General features: G+C 40.1%; 1 protein-coding gene across 50 annotated transcripts in view; it reads left to right on the forward strand.

Moving 5' to 3' along the window:
* The first annotated feature begins 1451 nt into the window (after window positions 1-1451).
* The window catches only part of clasp2 (cytoplasmic linker associated protein 2), a 42319-nt gene continuing 25550 nt past the window's right edge, over window positions 1452-18220 (forward strand). For 11 of the 50 annotated variants that reach the window (XM_027175464.2, XM_027175473.2, XM_027175465.2 and 8 more), the window contains exons 1-8: window positions 1453-2056; window positions 4267-4345; window positions 4832-4935; window positions 5130-5221; window positions 6040-6115; window positions 6472-6569; window positions 11697-11767; window positions 17330-17476. In XM_027175464.2, coding sequence (XP_027031265.1) covers window positions 1859-2056; window positions 4267-4345; window positions 4832-4935; window positions 5130-5221; window positions 6040-6115; window positions 6472-6569; window positions 11697-11767; window positions 17330-17476 — 865 coding nt within the window. In that variant the 5' untranslated portion in view covers window positions 1453-1858. Of the gene's footprint in view, window positions 2057-2403; window positions 2543-4266; window positions 4346-4831; window positions 4936-5129; window positions 5222-6039; window positions 6116-6471; window positions 6570-11696; window positions 11768-15563; window positions 15794-17329; window positions 17477-18220 lie in introns of those variants that run through there. The other 39 variants (XM_027175469.2, XM_027175481.2, XM_047808330.1 and 36 more) reach the window with 12 other exon arrangements.

The following is an 18220-nucleotide window of genomic DNA, read 5'->3' on the forward strand; positions in this document are numbered from 1 at the left end:
TTACAATTTTGACGTGAAAAGCGCAAACAACCCAGCAGCATAACCACTGCCAAGGACCTATAAAATGACCACCAGGAGTCTACATCTCTGACCAAACTGTTGAATCCATGAAGGTGACATGAGAGCCTGACATCCACTGGTTGGACATGTGTTCACAGCCCAGTACCTTGTCAGAGAACACCAGAATTCTGCCAGTCCATCATTGGTGTTCTTTACATTTACAGCATTTTGGCAGATGCCCTTATCCAGTCAAAATGAGACTTATCTCATTTTTATACAACTGAGCATTAACGGCCTTGCTCAGGAGCCCAACAGTGGCAGCTTGGTGGACATGGGATCAAACTCATAACCTTCCGATCAGTAGCCCAACACCTTAACCATTAGGCTACCACATGCCTTAACCAATTTTTATGGATGAAAGCAGGTTTTCAACTTGCACACAGTCTGCTGTAGTAGCACCAGAGGCTTTCCAGGAGCTCACTGATGCCCTGTAACAGTTCTGGCTGGAGATCTTCCAGGTCTAGGTCCTCTGCCAGCACGTGTATACGCAGACGTTGTCATGAGTGTATATACAAGAACGAGGGGCCACACACACTACTGACTTACATTACATTATGAGCTGCCATGATGAAAATCATGCAAGTTGCATCAGTTTGCATGCTTTTTGGTGTGATTTTGAATCCAGCCCTCAATAGGTTTAGGATTTTAATTTTAAACTGAACTTTGAGAACTGAATTTTGTTCTCAACGAAAAACACAATGTATAAATTCTCAACTTGAATATTCCGTTCTTCGAGATCCAAAATGTGAGAATTAAAGTAAAAATATTTGGTTTAGTGTATTTATATTTGGAGTTAAACAATTCTCCACCGGCAGAGGGCGCTTTATACGTCTGCCTGTGAATCTTACCATGACTTTTATCATTTACCGAACATTTATAACAGTCATTCGTAATTGTAATTGTAAAATAAATGTAATAAAAACAATGTATTAATTAATGACATTACTCTTTGGTGTTTTAGTGAGATAATAAAGCTTTGTTGAAGTTTAGCGATTTTAGCTCCGGCATTACTGCGGACAGCTGTGCGGCGCTGAAGGACCCCGCGGCCTCTTGTTCATTAGCCTGTACACAGCAGGCCGGTGTCCTGACCAGGGGGCGGCGGAGTGTGGATTATTTTGGGATTAAACGAAAGCTCGGAGGAAAAAAACGCTTTTCTACTATGAAAATGGAGACAAGCAATGAAGAGAGACCAGGAATCAGAGCCGAGGACAACCAGCCTTAAGCTTTTAGCCATACAGCTAGTTAGCTAGCGTTTTAGCCACAGCTTCAGCTACCGAGGCTAACGAGAAAGGATTCAGACAGAGGATACTCTCTCTCTCTCTCTCTCTCTCTCTCTCTCTCTCTCTCTCTCTCTCTCTCTCTCTCTGTCTCTGTCTCTCTCTCTGTTAATCTCTCTCTGTCTCTGTCTCTCTCTCTGTTAATCTCTCTCTCTCTCTCTCTCTCTCTCTCTCTCTCGATACCACAGCGATGTGTCTCTTTATCTCGTTGGGATTTTGTTATCCAGCCACTTTTGTAGACTTCAAACCTTTCAAACTTTTCTGAACTTGTTTTTCTTAAATTGCGTGGACTCCCAAGTTCTGCATTTCAGCCACACTTCAATTTCATCTAGTCTGGACTGTACAAGTCTTTCTTTTTTGGCTCACAAAGCCTTTCGGGTTTTTTTATATTAATATATACATCTATATATCGTGACATCTTTTGGTATATTTGTGGGATTTTCCTGTAGACTGGACCCCCTGACCTCAGCTCTGGACTCTGCTTTTAGTTTAGTGAGCAGCTTCGGCTTTGCTATACAAGCATGGAGGAGAATGACAACATGGACTATTTTTACCAGCAAGTTTTGCAGAAGGACGTGAGCCGGCGGCTGCAGCTCGGTCCAGACCTCATTGACTACCTGAGTGACCCACAGAGATCCTGCGACGTGGATCAGGACAAATCACGCCTGGATAAAACCATGGACGAGCTAACAGGCTGGGTGAACTCCAGCAACTACAAGGTACACTGTGGTTTCCTCCCTTCACCTCTTATGTGCTCTGTTTTCATCCTGGACCTGTGGGCTTTTGTTCCGAGATGATTAGTTAACTGTGGTTTTGTCATAGCAAAGCTGTATCTCTACCAAAGTGCCCTTTTAAATCTCATCTGATCTCTTTTAAAACATGAAACATTTATCATTTATTTCTTATGCCTCATTAGGAATATGGGTTTTCTCTGGATCCTTCTCGTGCAGGTTTCCTTCTGTCCATTTTTTAAATAAACTTTTATAAAGGTTTTACTGGACTTCAGCTTCAAATATACAAGCGTAACAGTGTTCTATCATAATGCTGGTTCATTCATTGTTTTCAGAATTGATTTTTCTGTAAATGGAAATGGGGTGAGCATCTTCAGGCCAGGCTGGGAGAGGCTGGGGGATGGGACCAGGGCAGTATTGTTCTCGGGTCTGGAGGAGACAGCGTTCATGTACACGCCTGTGTTTCATTTATAGGTGATAAGGCTTTCCTTTTTAAATATGCACCGATTCAATACTCAGAATCAACACTGGTGCCGGCTTTAAATTTTGGAGCGATGCTGCATCAGATATGACATGTTTTTCAAGCCTGTTTTACATACTGAAATGGTGTAATTTAGTCTGGAATTTTACCCTGTCCAAATACGTCATGTCATGTCATTAATTTTGAATGGACTTCATGTACGGGCATTCTAAAATCTTTTTAGAATATGACAAGTAGCCATAATGACACGTGATCGCTAAATTGTGTTAACAGTAAACATGTTCAACAGGCCTTTGTATTCTGTAGGAGCTGTAGTTTAAGGCGTTTAAGGCTTTTTCTGTTTTAAAGATGGTCCAGAAGACTATTTTCAACTATACTGCCGTGTAATATGTTTGTATTTTTAGCGTGACAACCGTCCCATCCCAAGGCCGTCCCATCCCTGTCAGTGACACAGAGACATGTGAATTGATCATTATTCTATGGCAGTGTTATGTAACAGAAATGATATGACTTGTACTTAAGACACACATTGTAATTACAGATATATGTATATATGTTAAGAATGGTGCTGTACGGAAACTGGAAAAATGACATCAGCGTATTGCTGTTTTTGTTTTGTAAATGTCATTTTTCCCTGTAATTGAGGGCGAAATCATATCAGCTTGGAATGAATAATTTATTCTAAACTCTTGGTCCATGCATGTTACATGGATTGAACCATTGCTAGGTGAGATGGCTGCATGATGTATTTCACTTATTTAACCTAAATGCCATTCATTTAGATTGCCATTCATTTAGATTCAGTTTTTAATTTTTTCCCCAGAAAAATCAAAACCAGATGTAGGAGCGTGTGTGGATTACTTGTTTCTCTGTACACTCTGGCTTTATAGAGTCTGGACACATGCTGTTTTGTGATGCAGGTTTTTTCTTGAACGCAGTGATGGCTTCTAAGCCAGTCTGCCATGAATCTCATTATCCTCATGAAGGGAGGTTGCAGTGTCTCTTTAACAAGTTCAAGCAGGTGCTTTTACCATCAAAGAAAGTTTAAGAGCCGATCAGTTCACGTGTCTGAGGTGGAAACTGTACAGCAGGATGATAAATAACTTTCTCACAAGGCAAAACCGATGGATTGTTAAACATTTAATGACACTTGAATCTATCAACGTCCGTATGCACTCGTATCTATACTGTATATACTTTCCATTCCTAATATTAGATTGATATTAAACGTGAATCATGTGAAAACCCGGGTATTTTGTTACCAAGCAGAGGTATTCATACACCATTACCTGCCTGAACTCAGTCAAGATCCTCTTTAGATCCTTTGACTAAAATAGGTCATAGCTGGAGTTGCAGGGATGTAGTGAATATTTGATTGTTTCTCTGGAATGTTAACTTCCATCCTGTACTGCCAAGAAACATATTGCAGCAATCCCAAGGCAAGCCTCAAACACACGTTTACACACACGAGTATTCAGAACGTTTCTTCCAGACATAACATTTGTCTACAGATTAATTCAGAAGTGCTCTTGGTTATGTATCGAATGGTACAAAATGCTGAATTTGCATTCTATTAGCATGTGATTTGTGTTATTTTTCTCTTCTGTTTTTAGTTTGTCTCATCTACCATTGTCTGCAATTCATATATCTGTACGTACGGCAAAATACGAGAACAATTTTTCTGCGTTTTCCGATTTGTCTCTTTATCTGATTTCAGGTTGCATTGCTGGGGATCGATATTGTCAGCGCGTTTGTTGACCGGCTGAGCGAACGCTTTCGAGGTTATGTAGGCACAGGTAAAGTGTGTTCTTGTACAAACTACAGCTTCTCATGGATATGATAGAAAAATCTCATATAAAACAATGTGAAAATGATCCCATTATAAGCTGTTTTTGTAGAAAGGGGAATACCGTAATGACTCAATACCCATACGATGACGTAATTGTCAGATGAATGCCACTCTCTCAGCTGTCTTGGCTGTCCTCCCTCTCCTTTTTACCAAGGAAACAGCTTGTTTTGTTAGTAACAGAGGCCCCCCCACACACACAAGCACAAGCACAGCCTCATTCCTCTTTGGAATCATGGACTGCTCAAAAGACTAAAAAACAAAGTATTCAGGTGATCTAATCCAGTGACTTCCAAGTCTGATCTTTACTTACCTCTGCCCAGGGCCTTTCCATATGTTTAAATGACACTGTGACCTTTTTTTTAAGATAGAACATTCCTACTTAATGTCTTTTTCTCCCTCTCTTGCCCCCTCTCTGTCTCCCCCTCCCTCTCAGTGGTCCCTGCACTAGTGGATCGTCTGGGTGATTCGAAAGATCAGGTACGAGATCAGGCACAGGCGCTCATTCTCAAGCTGATGGAGGAGGCAGCCACTCCCATGGTTAGTAACTTTTCTTGTTTTCTCACTGTTTCTTCACCACCAAAAGTGATACACGATGGAAAAAAAAACAACTCAATTTCACATGCCTTTACTTCTCATTCTCAGCCTCTTGATAGCCCATCCTCCTTTTCTTGTTTTGTCTTGTTCCTGTTTCATTACACATAATGATTAATTCTCTCTCTGCGTCTCTGCAGTACGTATGGGAGAGGTTGTTCCCTGGCTTTAAACACAAGAACTTCCGAAGCAGAGAAGGATTGTGTCTGTGTCTGGTCGCCACACTCAATGCGTGAGTCTTTCAACACTCTTCTGTCCTGTACTGTGTAACCTCAGGGGTCCACCAGGGGGCAGTGTCCTTTATATCCCATTGCTGAATTCAAGAAGACAAATTAAAGCACGCACTAACAGGGTGGAATGCTTTTGATCGGTCATAAGAAATAGATTTTTTTTTAAAAATCATTTACTTTACCTTAAGCACCATTTAATAACACCATTTAAACCTATATATGAATTCAGACATGTGCTTTAAATGTTTGATTTCACACCCATTGAGCTTCTAAAACAATCATTGTCAATCCATGCACATGCAAGAATGCTAAAGACTTCATTCTGCTACTCGAAGATTTTATTATATAGCGTCAAAAATGTGCCCATCCCAGGCATGCACGTTCTGTTTCGGGGACTTTATTAGTATGTTAGTTTCCTGTTCTTTTTGGCAAGTTCATAGAAGTAAATCTTCACAATAATCTCAGACGAGCTGTCAAAATTCAGTTAATCTATATACTGCTTAACAAATGGTAATGTTTCACATTGTTTTTTTCAGTTATTATATGCATGAAAATGAAGATGCCTCAAGAAAACTAGTACGGACATAAAATAAATCTTATTTTGTTCTTTGATTATGGCTTCTGTTTTATTTTTCTTGTTCTAAACCAAGCAGAGCTACTAAGGTATAATTAATGTCTGCTGAAGGTGTGGCTTCACTTGTTGGGCAGGAAAGAAGTTTTCATTACAACTTGCCTAACCTTTCATTTACCTTGCAGATAAATGTCTCGTTAGTCTGAAATGATCATAGTAACCGTGTTCATCTTTGGCTTTCTGTTTCAGGTACGGTGCCCAGCCACTGGGTCTGAGTAAATTTGTACCGCATCTGTGTGTACTAACAGGAGACCAGAACCCTCAAGTAAGAGTTTGTTTTTTGTCTGGGTTTTCCACATTTCTGTTGTACTGATGTTTGAGTATTTAATGCCGTGGGAGCTCCTGCTGGGAACCAGATCACCCAGTGAGACGAGGATTAAGAGGGATAAGAAAGTGAGCTTGTAACTTATGGGAGGGTTTGTAAATGCAGAATAAATAATCAGGTGACTAGAAGGCTTCGGGGATGACTTCTAGACCTCTAGATCTGTAGGTTTAACCCTCAGTAGGAGTCAGGTAAAGTAGGCGAGAAAGCTGGAATGTGTGCAAGCTCGGGTGTGTTTGTGATGTTTCATCGTTTTATTTTGAAGTGTGTGAGTATTTGCAAATGTGTGTATCCTGCAGGTACGGGAGACCGCTATCACAGCTCTGGTCGAGGTGTATCGGCATGTAGGTGAGAGAGTGAGGGCAGACCTCGGCAAGAGAGGACTGCCAGCTGCACGGTCAGTCTCTTTATCTCTCTTTCACTCACATACATACACTTCTGCTCTGTTTTCTCGCATCTGAATGAGCATAAAGTCTCAGAAATGTATAGAAGTACAATTACTTTTACATTTGAAATGTCAGGTTCACACAGCGAGCTCAACACATGTATGTATATAAGTGAAGCATTATCTTCAAATAGCAAGAACTACAGTAGATTGGGCAGCACTTACATCTTTGTATGTTAAATATCGTATTTATGCTCTGATTCAGTGTTGTACGAATCAGGATACGCTCATTCCCATTGCTCAAATTTAAGCTTCACTTGGAAATCTTGATTCAGAATCTTCACACAGTAGAAATTAGGGCAAAACAACAACAAACTATTCATGCAAATGTATCTAGATCAGGTCTGGACAACCTGTAGAGCTAGGTAGTCTGTTTCAGTCTACATCACGTCTTGATACAAATAGCAAAAAAGCAACAGGAAGCAGAAAGAATGGGGACATTCGCACAAGCAGCTCATGGTTAAATAAAGCTCACGTGGCCCCAAACGAGTCAGACAGCAGTGTTAAAATGTGGCTCAGAAGATTACAGCATACAAGACAAGAACAGTAGCAATTATAGTATAAACATGTTAGTTACCGGTCACATATAAACTGCATCACCTCCAGTGTATGTTGGTGCAGCCAGGAAATAGCTAGCTTAGTACTGAAAAAGAAGCACCAGTGAAAAGATATCGGCTGTATTCATCAGCACAACATTGAGCCAGACAACAGGTCAAATAGAGCAAGAAAGTTTCAGCTACGTTGAGTTTCTTTTTACTTGAGTTTGAATGTTGATTAATGGAAATCACAATCAATTACCAAGCGAATAGACAACACAAGTAATTTGCATGTAAACCTGAAAAACATTGGCTAATTACTTTATTATTATTTTATTATATCCACTATGGCAATAAAATATTTACTATAATAATCTATAATGTCAGTGATTTTAAAAAGAGTTTGTTTGTGGCTATGGACACACATCATCCCATCCTTCGTTTATCTCATTTAAATGATTACTTTTGTTTGTCTTTATTTATTGGGTTGTTTTTGGCTCAATTTCTCTCACTTTCTTACTCTTTGATCCCTGACGTAGTGACCTCGATAAACACCAAAGCACTTGTTTAGGTTGTGCTGGATAAGTGTCTGCTGGAAGCTGTAAGTATAATAGCAATGAGCAATTTAACCTCATCAGAATATACCGTGTTTAAAAGAGCACATTTAGTTATTTTGTGCTTAAATTTACACCCAGAAACATCCCGTCTTTAGTAGAGTGGTAGTGTGTGGCAGAAGTGTTGCTGGGAATTTATAGGATTAGTGTGTGTAAATGTGCTTAGTGAACACCGTCCGGTCCACCGCAGACCACCGCAACGTCTGGTCCTCTGCGGACCACCGCAATATCCATAATAAGATCAGAAGTAGTCTTATAATGTGCACAATTTTTTTTTAACATAAAACAAAGTTTCTCAGACATTTCTGGAATGTAGGTTGAGTCATTGTTTATATCTCCATTCTCTCTCTTGCACCGTTAATCAATGCAAAACCCATGCTGTTACCTGCTCAGTCTATTATGGATTTTGCTGTTTAATCTGGTAGGATTTATACCACGGATTTATTTATTTTGAGAGTATGGTACACAAAGTTTAAGACTTGTGTAATGTTTTAGCTATTTGACTTGTTTGTGTGTCGATTGCAGCCTGAGATTTCTGTCGTATTTATGTGCGTGTTGTGTTCATGACACACAAAACACTACATTGTTCTGTCTGTCCTGAACAATGCAGTAGGTCAAGAAGACTGAATGTTAAGGATTTAGTAAATTGAGACAAAATTGAATGTAATTTATTCATGAGGCTTAAACTAATAGATTGAACATGACACATATTGAAGGGTGGAATTTCCTATCAGGGCATTTTTGTCTGAAACAATCCTAATGTCAAACCCATTTCTTCTACTTTAACATGATCAGTTTTTACAGTAAAGACAATAGCATACGCCATCTGATTTACCTCAAATAACTTTGGCATCATGTGCATATCGATGTGTTTTTGTCGTGCGCAGTTGATTTGGAAAACTGCTGCTTCATGACATTCTGATATGGTATTATCTGATTATCCAGAGAATGTAGGTGAGTGCATGTGCGGGCATAATACTTCTGGTTTCATGGCGTGTGTGTGTGTGTATTAGGCAGAAACTAGGCCATAGGGAAAGAGTGAGGATAACTGAGGAGGAGAAGAAACATCTTGTTGACTTGGTTACAGACTGAAAGGCTGGACTTTTAAGAACGTGCGAATCAAAACGCGAGTAAGGTTGAATGACGTGGCTAGACTGAAGGAAGCTGAAGGAGGGAGGAAGGACAGTATGTGTGTGTGTGTGTGTGTGTGAGAGTGTTTTGGGGGAGGGGCAGGCTCATTCCTCTCGTTTCCAAGCTGCTGTCCCCTCCCACTGGTGTATGTTCCAATGAGGAGGCTATGTAAAGGGGAACTGAATCCCTTGGCTGTCACACACACGCACTGCTATGCAGTTTTGCTGTCCTGAGCACACACATGCAGGATACTCAGTAGGAGTTTGCTTTTAATCCTCTTCACATATAAAGCAAGATCAAGATGTCTTTACAGGTTTGTGGGATCATTTTTGCTCCCTGACCCCTTTTTAAATACCCTTTTGTTTTGCTTTTTCCTCATGTCTCCATTGCGTTTTTGCTGTCGTAGAAGGCTTTAGCGTTGTTTCTTAGCCCACCAGAGGCTTCCAGTACACTTTCTCTCTGTCTCTACACCATTTTGGAGACAAAGGGTAAGAATTGTACAGGGGAACCATCTGTGACCGTGTGCATGCGCCGATTGCATTGCTGCGTATACGAGGATAACATGGCTGAGCCGTATCGACTGTGATCATTTTAACAGACGTGTTCTCAGCCCTTCAGTACACCCTCGCATGCATACGCATGGAGTTACACACTGTGTGCAGAAACTCCTCCAGGCAATCAATTACATTTTGTTCTTACATTTTGCTTTGTCTTTATACACATTGGTTGAATACCGCATGCATTATTGCCTGTTTGTTTATTTATTTATTTGTCTTTGCCATCCGTAGGTGTTTGGTTCACAATTATCCAGTGAGTGATTTAATATTGTCTGCAGCTTGCACCCAATTTTCATTGGTTGAGTGCGTGCTCTTTAAATGCATTATAAATATTGTAAATGTTGTTGATGTAATGCCAGATTTAAAAATATTTTGAGGGTATTGTACACACATCCAGGTGTTATTTTAGCAGACTCTGGATATCCGTTACGTGTATTTTTGTTTAGATATTAACAAGGTATATACATGTGTGACTAATCAAATGCTATAATAATAATCAGACAGTTTTATTGAAAACCCTTGGAATTATTTAGTATATTTTAATTTACTGCACTGATGCTTGGATGAACAGCTTGGGATAGATTTTTGCATGATACCTGAGAAGCCCTGTGAAGAAGATAGTTATGCTCTCATTTCAGTAATACTTCAGTTCACCAGCTGATTTAAATAGACAGTAGTTACAAACTAATGTTACCAAGTCCAACTACTGTCCAAAGGTAGACTGTGGTCACCAGAGTGCACTCAAATAATGTGGGATGCGGTAGCCTAGTGGTTAAGGTGTTGGGCTACCAATCGGAAGGTTGTGAGTTCGATTCCTATATCCACGAGGCTACCACTGCTGGGCCCCTGAGCAAGGCCCTTAACCCTCAATTGCTCAGTTGTATAAAAAAAAAAGTAAGTCGCTCTGGATAAGGGCGTCTGCCAAATGCTGTAAATGTAAATCAAGAAAGTTACAGTATTTGAAAGCATGTAATGAGAAAATGTGTTCAAACCTCGTTGTTTAAATTTGTCTCTTGTTGAAGATAAATGCAAATATTTTTATTATGCTATTAAGAAGTTTTTTGTATCCGTGTGCATTTGGGTGCAACAGGTTTTAGGTGAACAAGAACATAATTAAAAAAAGGGGGTTTTTTTTGTTTGTTTTTTAATTATTAATTAATTACTGTTTATGGTTTATAAAGATGGTGAATCAATGCTTCAGTGATTATTTGGAACTGTTAAAGCTGTCCTTCAGCTGCTTATGATTGTACTAATTTTCCCATTCTATGTAATAATGTTTATTGTTTTTTCAATCCTGTGGGGTTTGGATTGTCATGTTAAAAGCTAGATATGTTACTTAGTTGAAGTTTTCTGCTGTTGGGTGCAGGTTATATTGACCATTTCCATGAATTGTATACTCACCTTGCCATCACCTTGGCAGACTTAATAAACTCTGCTAAACATGAAGGGATGCAACACTTTCAAGCTGAGAATCAGAGAGAAAGAACTGTGCTTATGACAGAAATAAATACTAAGACGTCACATCCCTGTGCTGCAGCTTGAGTTTGAAAAGAAAAAAATCTGCCTAGGTTAATTCGTCTTGGATTAAACACACGTTAGACTTCACCCTCATGATAAAAAAAAAGTTTTATTTTATCCTTTTTATGTTCATCTGTTTCATACATGTTCATGTATACATGTTTAAGCAGCTATGGACCTTTTCCTCTCTGTATTCACTTCACCTTCTCTGTTTCTCTGTTCATTTTAATAACAACATAGTTTGCTGTTAAAGCTGTTATTATGGAAAAGTATTTGATTTTTTCCTCCAAGTCAGAATTGAAAGTTCAGTACTGCTTTATGTAGTCAGTACTGGAGCTCTGGAAAATAAAAAATAAAAAGAAATTTTATGTCCAGTTCGCTGCAAGATGCCATTGCAGCGAACTGGACATAAAATTACTTTTTATTTTTTATTTACCAGAGCTCCAGAATTTTCACTGTATATTTTTTGTCTGAACTTTTTGTCTGAAGTATCAAGTAACCCTGATATCCAGGAAATGACAAATACTTTTCATTCCGGTCTTTTGAACCGTTGCAACCGTAAACACTGCCATAATCCTTAAAATTTACACTGTGTCGAATTTACTTATTTATTTACGTCTGCAGCTGAAGTGTATCCAAAATTTTTCTGACATCCTATTCGTGTAGACCTTTAGGGAAATTTGTCTGTATGTCTAATATTCATGGCGTTTGTTTTTTATACAGATTGCAGACGATTTTAGGCCGGTTTGATGAAGTGCTGAACTCTGGAGTCATGGCCCTCAGCCTGAGTCAAGGTAAGTTGATGTTAAATGATTGAGTTGTGACATGTGTTGCTGTTTAAGATTAAGTACCATTACAGTGATTTAATTATTTGTAGTTTACTCCTCCAAGTTTATCGACAGTTCCTGTAGAATATTGTGTCCTATTTTAAAAACCGTATCTTTGTTGGTTATTTTTGTTTTGAGATGCCATAAGAAACATGCCGTTTCTTAAAATGTTGTGTTGTGATGTTTTAGAGCTCACACAAATAGTCACAACATCTACTTCTGCTCATTCTAGCATGAAACAAATCTCGTCGTCCCTCGAGCCACATCTGTTCTTCCCCACAGGTTTTACCAAATGAAGGTTGGCGGTGCAGAGAGGGTGGGTTGGCACTTAAATAAGTGTGGCTACGGAAAATGGTTACTTTGCATTAAGTGTGGAGGTAGTCGTTTATGGAAATTGCTTTTATGGCAGTTTTGCTTTGGTTTCTGTTGAGACATGTTCAGAGTAAAGCTACAGTGGAGAATTATAAATGTAGTTGGTTCGCCAAAAACAATAGATGGGCAAAAGAACACATTTCATTTATACCACATAACTTTTGTTTTCTTAAAAACCACACATCTGACAGGATTGTAGGGTGAAAGGCAAATTGCATGGAAATATTATTGATCTTTGTCTGATTTTTATTTGTTTTTTTACTTTTCTACTCTTTTCTTTACTATCCAATGTGTCTGTAGGATCTGTATTGTGTATGGTCTACATAACCTAAGCCTAGTAATAAACCAATTACAAATGTGCTATTTAATACACAAAAATGTTAGTGATATGAAGCTTTCTGTTTATTTAATATTTATGGATTGGTTCTCTTATCATCTAAATCATTTCCACCACAAGTTCTTTGTAATATGACAATGTATTTTTTTTTTTTTTGCCTCACTAACAAAAATAAATGTAGGGGTTAGTGAAGGAAAGACTGCTTTTTAGCTGCTATAATCTAGTGATGGCAGGGATTAACGTACCTCACAGAAGCTCTGGGTCTTATTACACCTACCTCACAGAAGCTCTGGGTGTTATCACACGTACCTCACGGACGCCCTGCGTCTTATTACACGTACCTCATGGACACCCTTGGTCTTATTACATTTGCCTCACGGACGCACTGGGCGTTATCACACGTACCTCACGGACGCCCTGGGTCTTATTACACGTACCTCACGGATGCCCTGGGTATTATTACACGTACATCACGGATGCCCTGGGTCTTATTACACGTACATCACGGATGCCCTGGGTCTTATTACACGTACATCACGGACGCCCTGGGCGTTATTACACGTACCTCACGGACGCCCTGGGCGTTATTACACGTACCTCACGGACGCCCTGGGCGTTATTACACGTACCTCACGGACGCCCTGGGCGTTATTACACGTACCTCACGGACGCCCTGGGCGTTATTACACGTACCTCACGGACGCCCTGGGCGTTATTACACGTACCTCACGGACGCCCTGGGCGTTATTACACGTACCTCACGGACGCCCTGGGCGTTATTACACGTACCTCACGGACGCCCTGGGCGTTATTACACGTACCTCACGGACGCCCTGGGCGTTATTACACGTACCTCACGGAGGCCCTGGGCGTTATTACACGTACCTCACGGACGCCCTGGGTCTTACTACACGTACCTCACGGACGCCCTGGCCGTTATCACACGTACCTCACGGACGCCCTGGGCGTTCTCACACGTTATTACTCTAAAATAACGGCTTTGGATGGGATTTCCACAAAACATTTTGTTTTGCGCCCTATGAACTTCAATACATAAATCACTAGTCAAAATGCGTTTCATAATATTTTGACTTGGCTGTTGTTGCTTTTGTCTAATTTGGAGAGAGTTGAAGAAGAGGCATAGTATTCAGTAAACTTGTCCAGTAAGGAGGGGGAGAGGGTTGGCGAGAGCTGTGCCTGTCACTGCTTTCCCTGACACTGTGTGTGTGTTTTGTAAGAGAAAGAGAGAATGAAAGAGCCACCTCTTCTCAGAAGCAGTGTAGCCATGGCATGCTGATGATTGTGCTGGTGAGTGATTTGTGTTTTGAGGTGATTCCTCTGCAGAATCGTATGTTATGGTGGAAGAGTGTGTGCACAGAGCTGCTTACTGACCCTTTAGCTTTTGCTGAGGGTCTGAATGTAGCCTCCTTTCTGGGGGTTTGTACTTCTTGCGAGTGTCTGCCTGTTGCTTTAACCTGTACAGCAGTCTTATTGACTTTATAATGTTTTCTTAGGTCTGTAAATGTTTGTGTTCTATAGTTCTGTATGTTTGTGCGTCACTGGCTTTCATCTATGCAGAGAAAATTTTTCCGGGCCGTGAGTGTCACAGCCGTATGCTATTTAAATTTACTTTTTTTGTGGCCTGAAAATGGAACTGCTTTAAAATGTGTGTTGGTAGTTTATATTGTGCTTTTATATCTTGACCTTTTACCCTCTTTGTCTGTGCATGTTGTGCTTTTCCCATGGATGAGCTCACTTCCTGATTAACAGATCAGATTAAATTGCTAGGTAGGGCACAGCTAGCAGAACTCCAGCCTTGAACACCCCAACATGCAGTACGTCATGCAGGGTTTTTGTTTGATGGTATTCTTAGACCCTGACCTATTTGGACTAGTATGAGCATATGTTTTCTGGTGTGTGCGAGTTGCTCTGGATTACCACATCTGCTATATTCTGGAAACGTGTGTCAGCAAACTAGATTTTAGTAATGTTTTTGGCCATTATAAATATTTATATTCTCTCTCTTTTTTAAAATGTGCCATGTGCTTGAATTTTAATACGAACTTAGTATTTGCAAGGAAGAATGGTTTCAAGCTGTTTCCTCTTTGTATTATTTATTATTTTCTTGCTGCATCGCTGTTTGTAATATGATATTTCAGTATTAATTTTGATCATGAAAGTTATTCTTAAATAGGTTTTTTCAATACTAGGAAAATCCACCAAGTTGTGATATCCACACTGCTTCTGAATTGAATCCTAATTCCATGAGGCATATGGACTCCCGCTGTTGTCATAGAAACAGCCATTGGAGATGTGCCAGCTTCCCCGCCCCTGCTCTTTTCTCTTTTCCTTTTCTCTTTCACCCAGTACCCACTTTCTCAGCCCCTTACTGCCTTTAATCTTTTTCTTCCGCTCTCTTGTTCATCTGTTCTGTGATTTTTGTTTCTTTATTTGGTTTGTTTGGACACGCCCTCTGGGGCAGACAAAGGTGGATTATGCTAGTATGCTAATAATGCTAATGCCAAAGCTTGAAACACAGAGGTCTTTCATGGCCTGGTAGAAGGATCAGCATTAGTAATGTTGACAGCCCCTGACCTAGAATTGGGGTCACAGAAGAACACACACACACACACACACACGCGCGCACGCTTATAAAGAGCGTGTCTCATCTCAGAGGTGTGGCTGGCCTCTTCAGCCATTTTCATTATTATACCAATTGTACCAGGCACACATTTCTGTGCTTGTTATCTCGTGTGTGTGCGCGTGTTGGTTTGCTAATACAGCAGTGCTGTATTAATGCTAATTAGCTTAGCTTATCCAGACAAAATGAGCTCATTTATATTCACTGAGCATCCTTCAATCTTCAAGCTTACTGGCTGGTAAAAAGGTGATGTCATCACTCTTCTGATTGGTTGTTTGAAGATCATGTGAAAGAGGAGTTGTGCGGTGTGAGGAAGGGAGGAGGCTGAAGGAGAGAAAGATGCAAAGGTGTGTGTGTGAGAGAGAAAGAGAGAGAGAACAAGAGAGAGCAATAGAGTGAGAGGGAGATGATGACGGACTTTAGGGTGGAGGTTTCTCTGAATCCTGATATGTTTTCTTTACACTTTTGTCACTGAAGTGACCTGCTGCCATGTGAGCGTTGGTTTGGGCGTTGATACACGAGAGAGAGAGAGAGAGAGAGAGAGAGAGAGAGAGAGAGAGAGAGAGAGAGAGAGAGAGAGAGGGATCAGTGTCAAGATCGCTGTCAGGCATGAGGCGCCTCATCTGTAAAAGCATCTGTGACTGTAAGTGTTCTTTCCAGAATCTGTGTGTGAGCTGAGAGTATATGGGAGTAGTGAAACCCTGAGTGTGTATCGATCATGGATTAGGGTGTTGTCCTGCAATTGTTGCCATGGAGAACAGAGCACTGGTTGTTCAAGCTCTTGGATGTCTGCATTCCGTTATCCGTGTGTTTGCTTCGCACAGCCGGAGTGTGTAGGCGTGCGGGGGATGTTTGAGATATAGCAGCAGTCCTCTTTGTTTAGCTCAGTGTGATAATGAGTGTGGAGCTTAAATTGTAAGCTGGAATTGTGCAGATGTGTGATAGATTGGCTTTAATGTGGGTCTGGGCTTGAAATTGACCATGACCGTTTTGAACTCTCTGATCAAGGACTATTGACTCAGGTCTTGGAGGGCCACATCCACTCAGATATTTGAGTGTTTCTTCTTTTATTCCTTCAAATTCATAACATTCAAGCTTCAGTAATTAGCTGAAGGAGCAGTCAGGTGTGTAGCTTGGGAACTCTGCAGTGGTGTGGCCCTGCAGGGCTGGAGTTTGTTCCACCTTTCTGTTAGCTCAAAATGATCCAGAAATCTTTTAGGTTAGTATTTTGTTTAGATTTTCCTGAGAAATGTTAATTGGAGATTAGTCATTCTGCTGCTTCATTCGCTGCTGTAGGTTAGGACTGCAAAATACATTGCAGTATATAGTAAAACACAAGCAACTGTGGCGTGTAATGAGTAACGACAGGTGATAATTGTAAGCTAGCAGACAAATGAAAGCTCTGGTGTGATTGCCCATTCCTGTGCTTTGGTTGCTTGGAAATCTAACTGGCTAGGGCTGAAAAGTTGGTAGTGAATGTAATATTATATTATGGTGTAAGTTATGGTGTAAATTAATGGCTAACATTTTGGCTATGTATGAATTTTTACTCGTTGGCCGGATGTGCTGTGATGGTTTGTTGTACTAGCTGGAGTGTCTTCCTGTTGGATGTCTTCACATACTGTCTGTGTGCTCTGGATTCAGAAAATATGTGTGCACATTACATAATGCACATAATAAACAAGGTCTCCAATCAACTAGATGGCACTTCATCCAGTGTGTGTAGTGACATGAGTGGTGCGTGCTGAAGTTACACATAAATATGTGTCATTTTCTTCTTTCCCCTTATTATCAAAAAGTTTAGGTTACTGAATTCACATGAACTTATGAAGGTTACTGAAGAAACCGTAAGAGCCCTAATACAAAGTCTGCTTTGCCCTGGCTTCTAGGCTACTGATTGCTGTGCCTGTATTAATTTGATCGCGTTTTATAGCTCATGTTAGTGCTACTGTATTTTTAACCGTCAACATAAATCTGGAAGCTTTGAAAATATCATAAACCCAATAATGGATTATGGTTTGCCTATTTCATCTGATCATGTAATGGCATTGTTATTAAGGCTTTATAAGACCTAAAGACTCTACTGGACTAATATTTAATTTGGTGTAAATTCAAATCATCTTTGTTTTGAATGTTTATGACCTGCATATTAATTTGAACTTTGTTTGTTTTCTTTCAGATCGTAGCTTTGATGACGATGACTCGGTGGATGGTAGCCGGCCCTCGTCAGCCCAGGCAGCTTTCAAAGTCCCCAAAGTGCCGAAGAAACCTGCAGATTCAGCCAGCAGTTCCAGAAGACCCAGTGCTACTGGAGCCACCAAAATGAGTAGGCACTAGATTCACACTCGTACCCAGAAAATCTGATGTATCATGAATTGAAGGGTTAGCTGTCATCATCTGGTTCCTCCACTCGGTCCTTTAGAAAAGCTCCTAATCTCAAACTGCTCAAATTCTGTTCTGTGATTTTCAGCCTGATTTCTAGATGAGAAAAGCCATTTGCTCTTCTGGAATAGGTTACACTGACTCTACAAGCACTAACTATTATCTTTTCTTAAAAGCCTGCCTGGAGGACCATTCTTTAGCACTGAAATTATGGATAAATTGTATTGGAAGGAAGTTTCATAAATCAAACAAAATGCTTTATACGAGACTTTAATCGCCTTTCACTCAATATTTAAGAAACTGAGATCCTCAACCATATACTGTATCATTCCAATTCACCTAAAAAGTTTCTTTTCTAATAATTATAATAATGTTTGTGCCCTAAAACTCACCACTTCAAAAATCTCTGTTAGTTCAGACACCAAATGTAGGTGTTAGTTTACTATATTCCAAACATTATTTATTGGTTTCACTTTCAACAGTAAAGTTGGGGCCTATAGGTTTGTCTGTGTACGTGTTATTATTCAGCATGTTTAGTTAATTTTGTGTATTTAGTCCTAAACCGGCTGTGTAAAAACACACCAGGTTGTGTCTGTTTTAGTAATGTGTTAAATCTGTAGTACTTCAGCTGAAAGAGCTACAGATATCCTGGAGGAAAGCAGATAGTCGTAGTAACCGCGAGCACTGC

This window comes from Tachysurus fulvidraco, chromosome 24 (assembly GCF_022655615.1).
Source record: "Tachysurus fulvidraco isolate hzauxx_2018 chromosome 24, HZAU_PFXX_2.0, whole genome shotgun sequence".
In the NCBI taxonomy this organism is placed as follows: domain Eukaryota; kingdom Metazoa; phylum Chordata; class Actinopteri; order Siluriformes; family Bagridae; genus Tachysurus; species Tachysurus fulvidraco.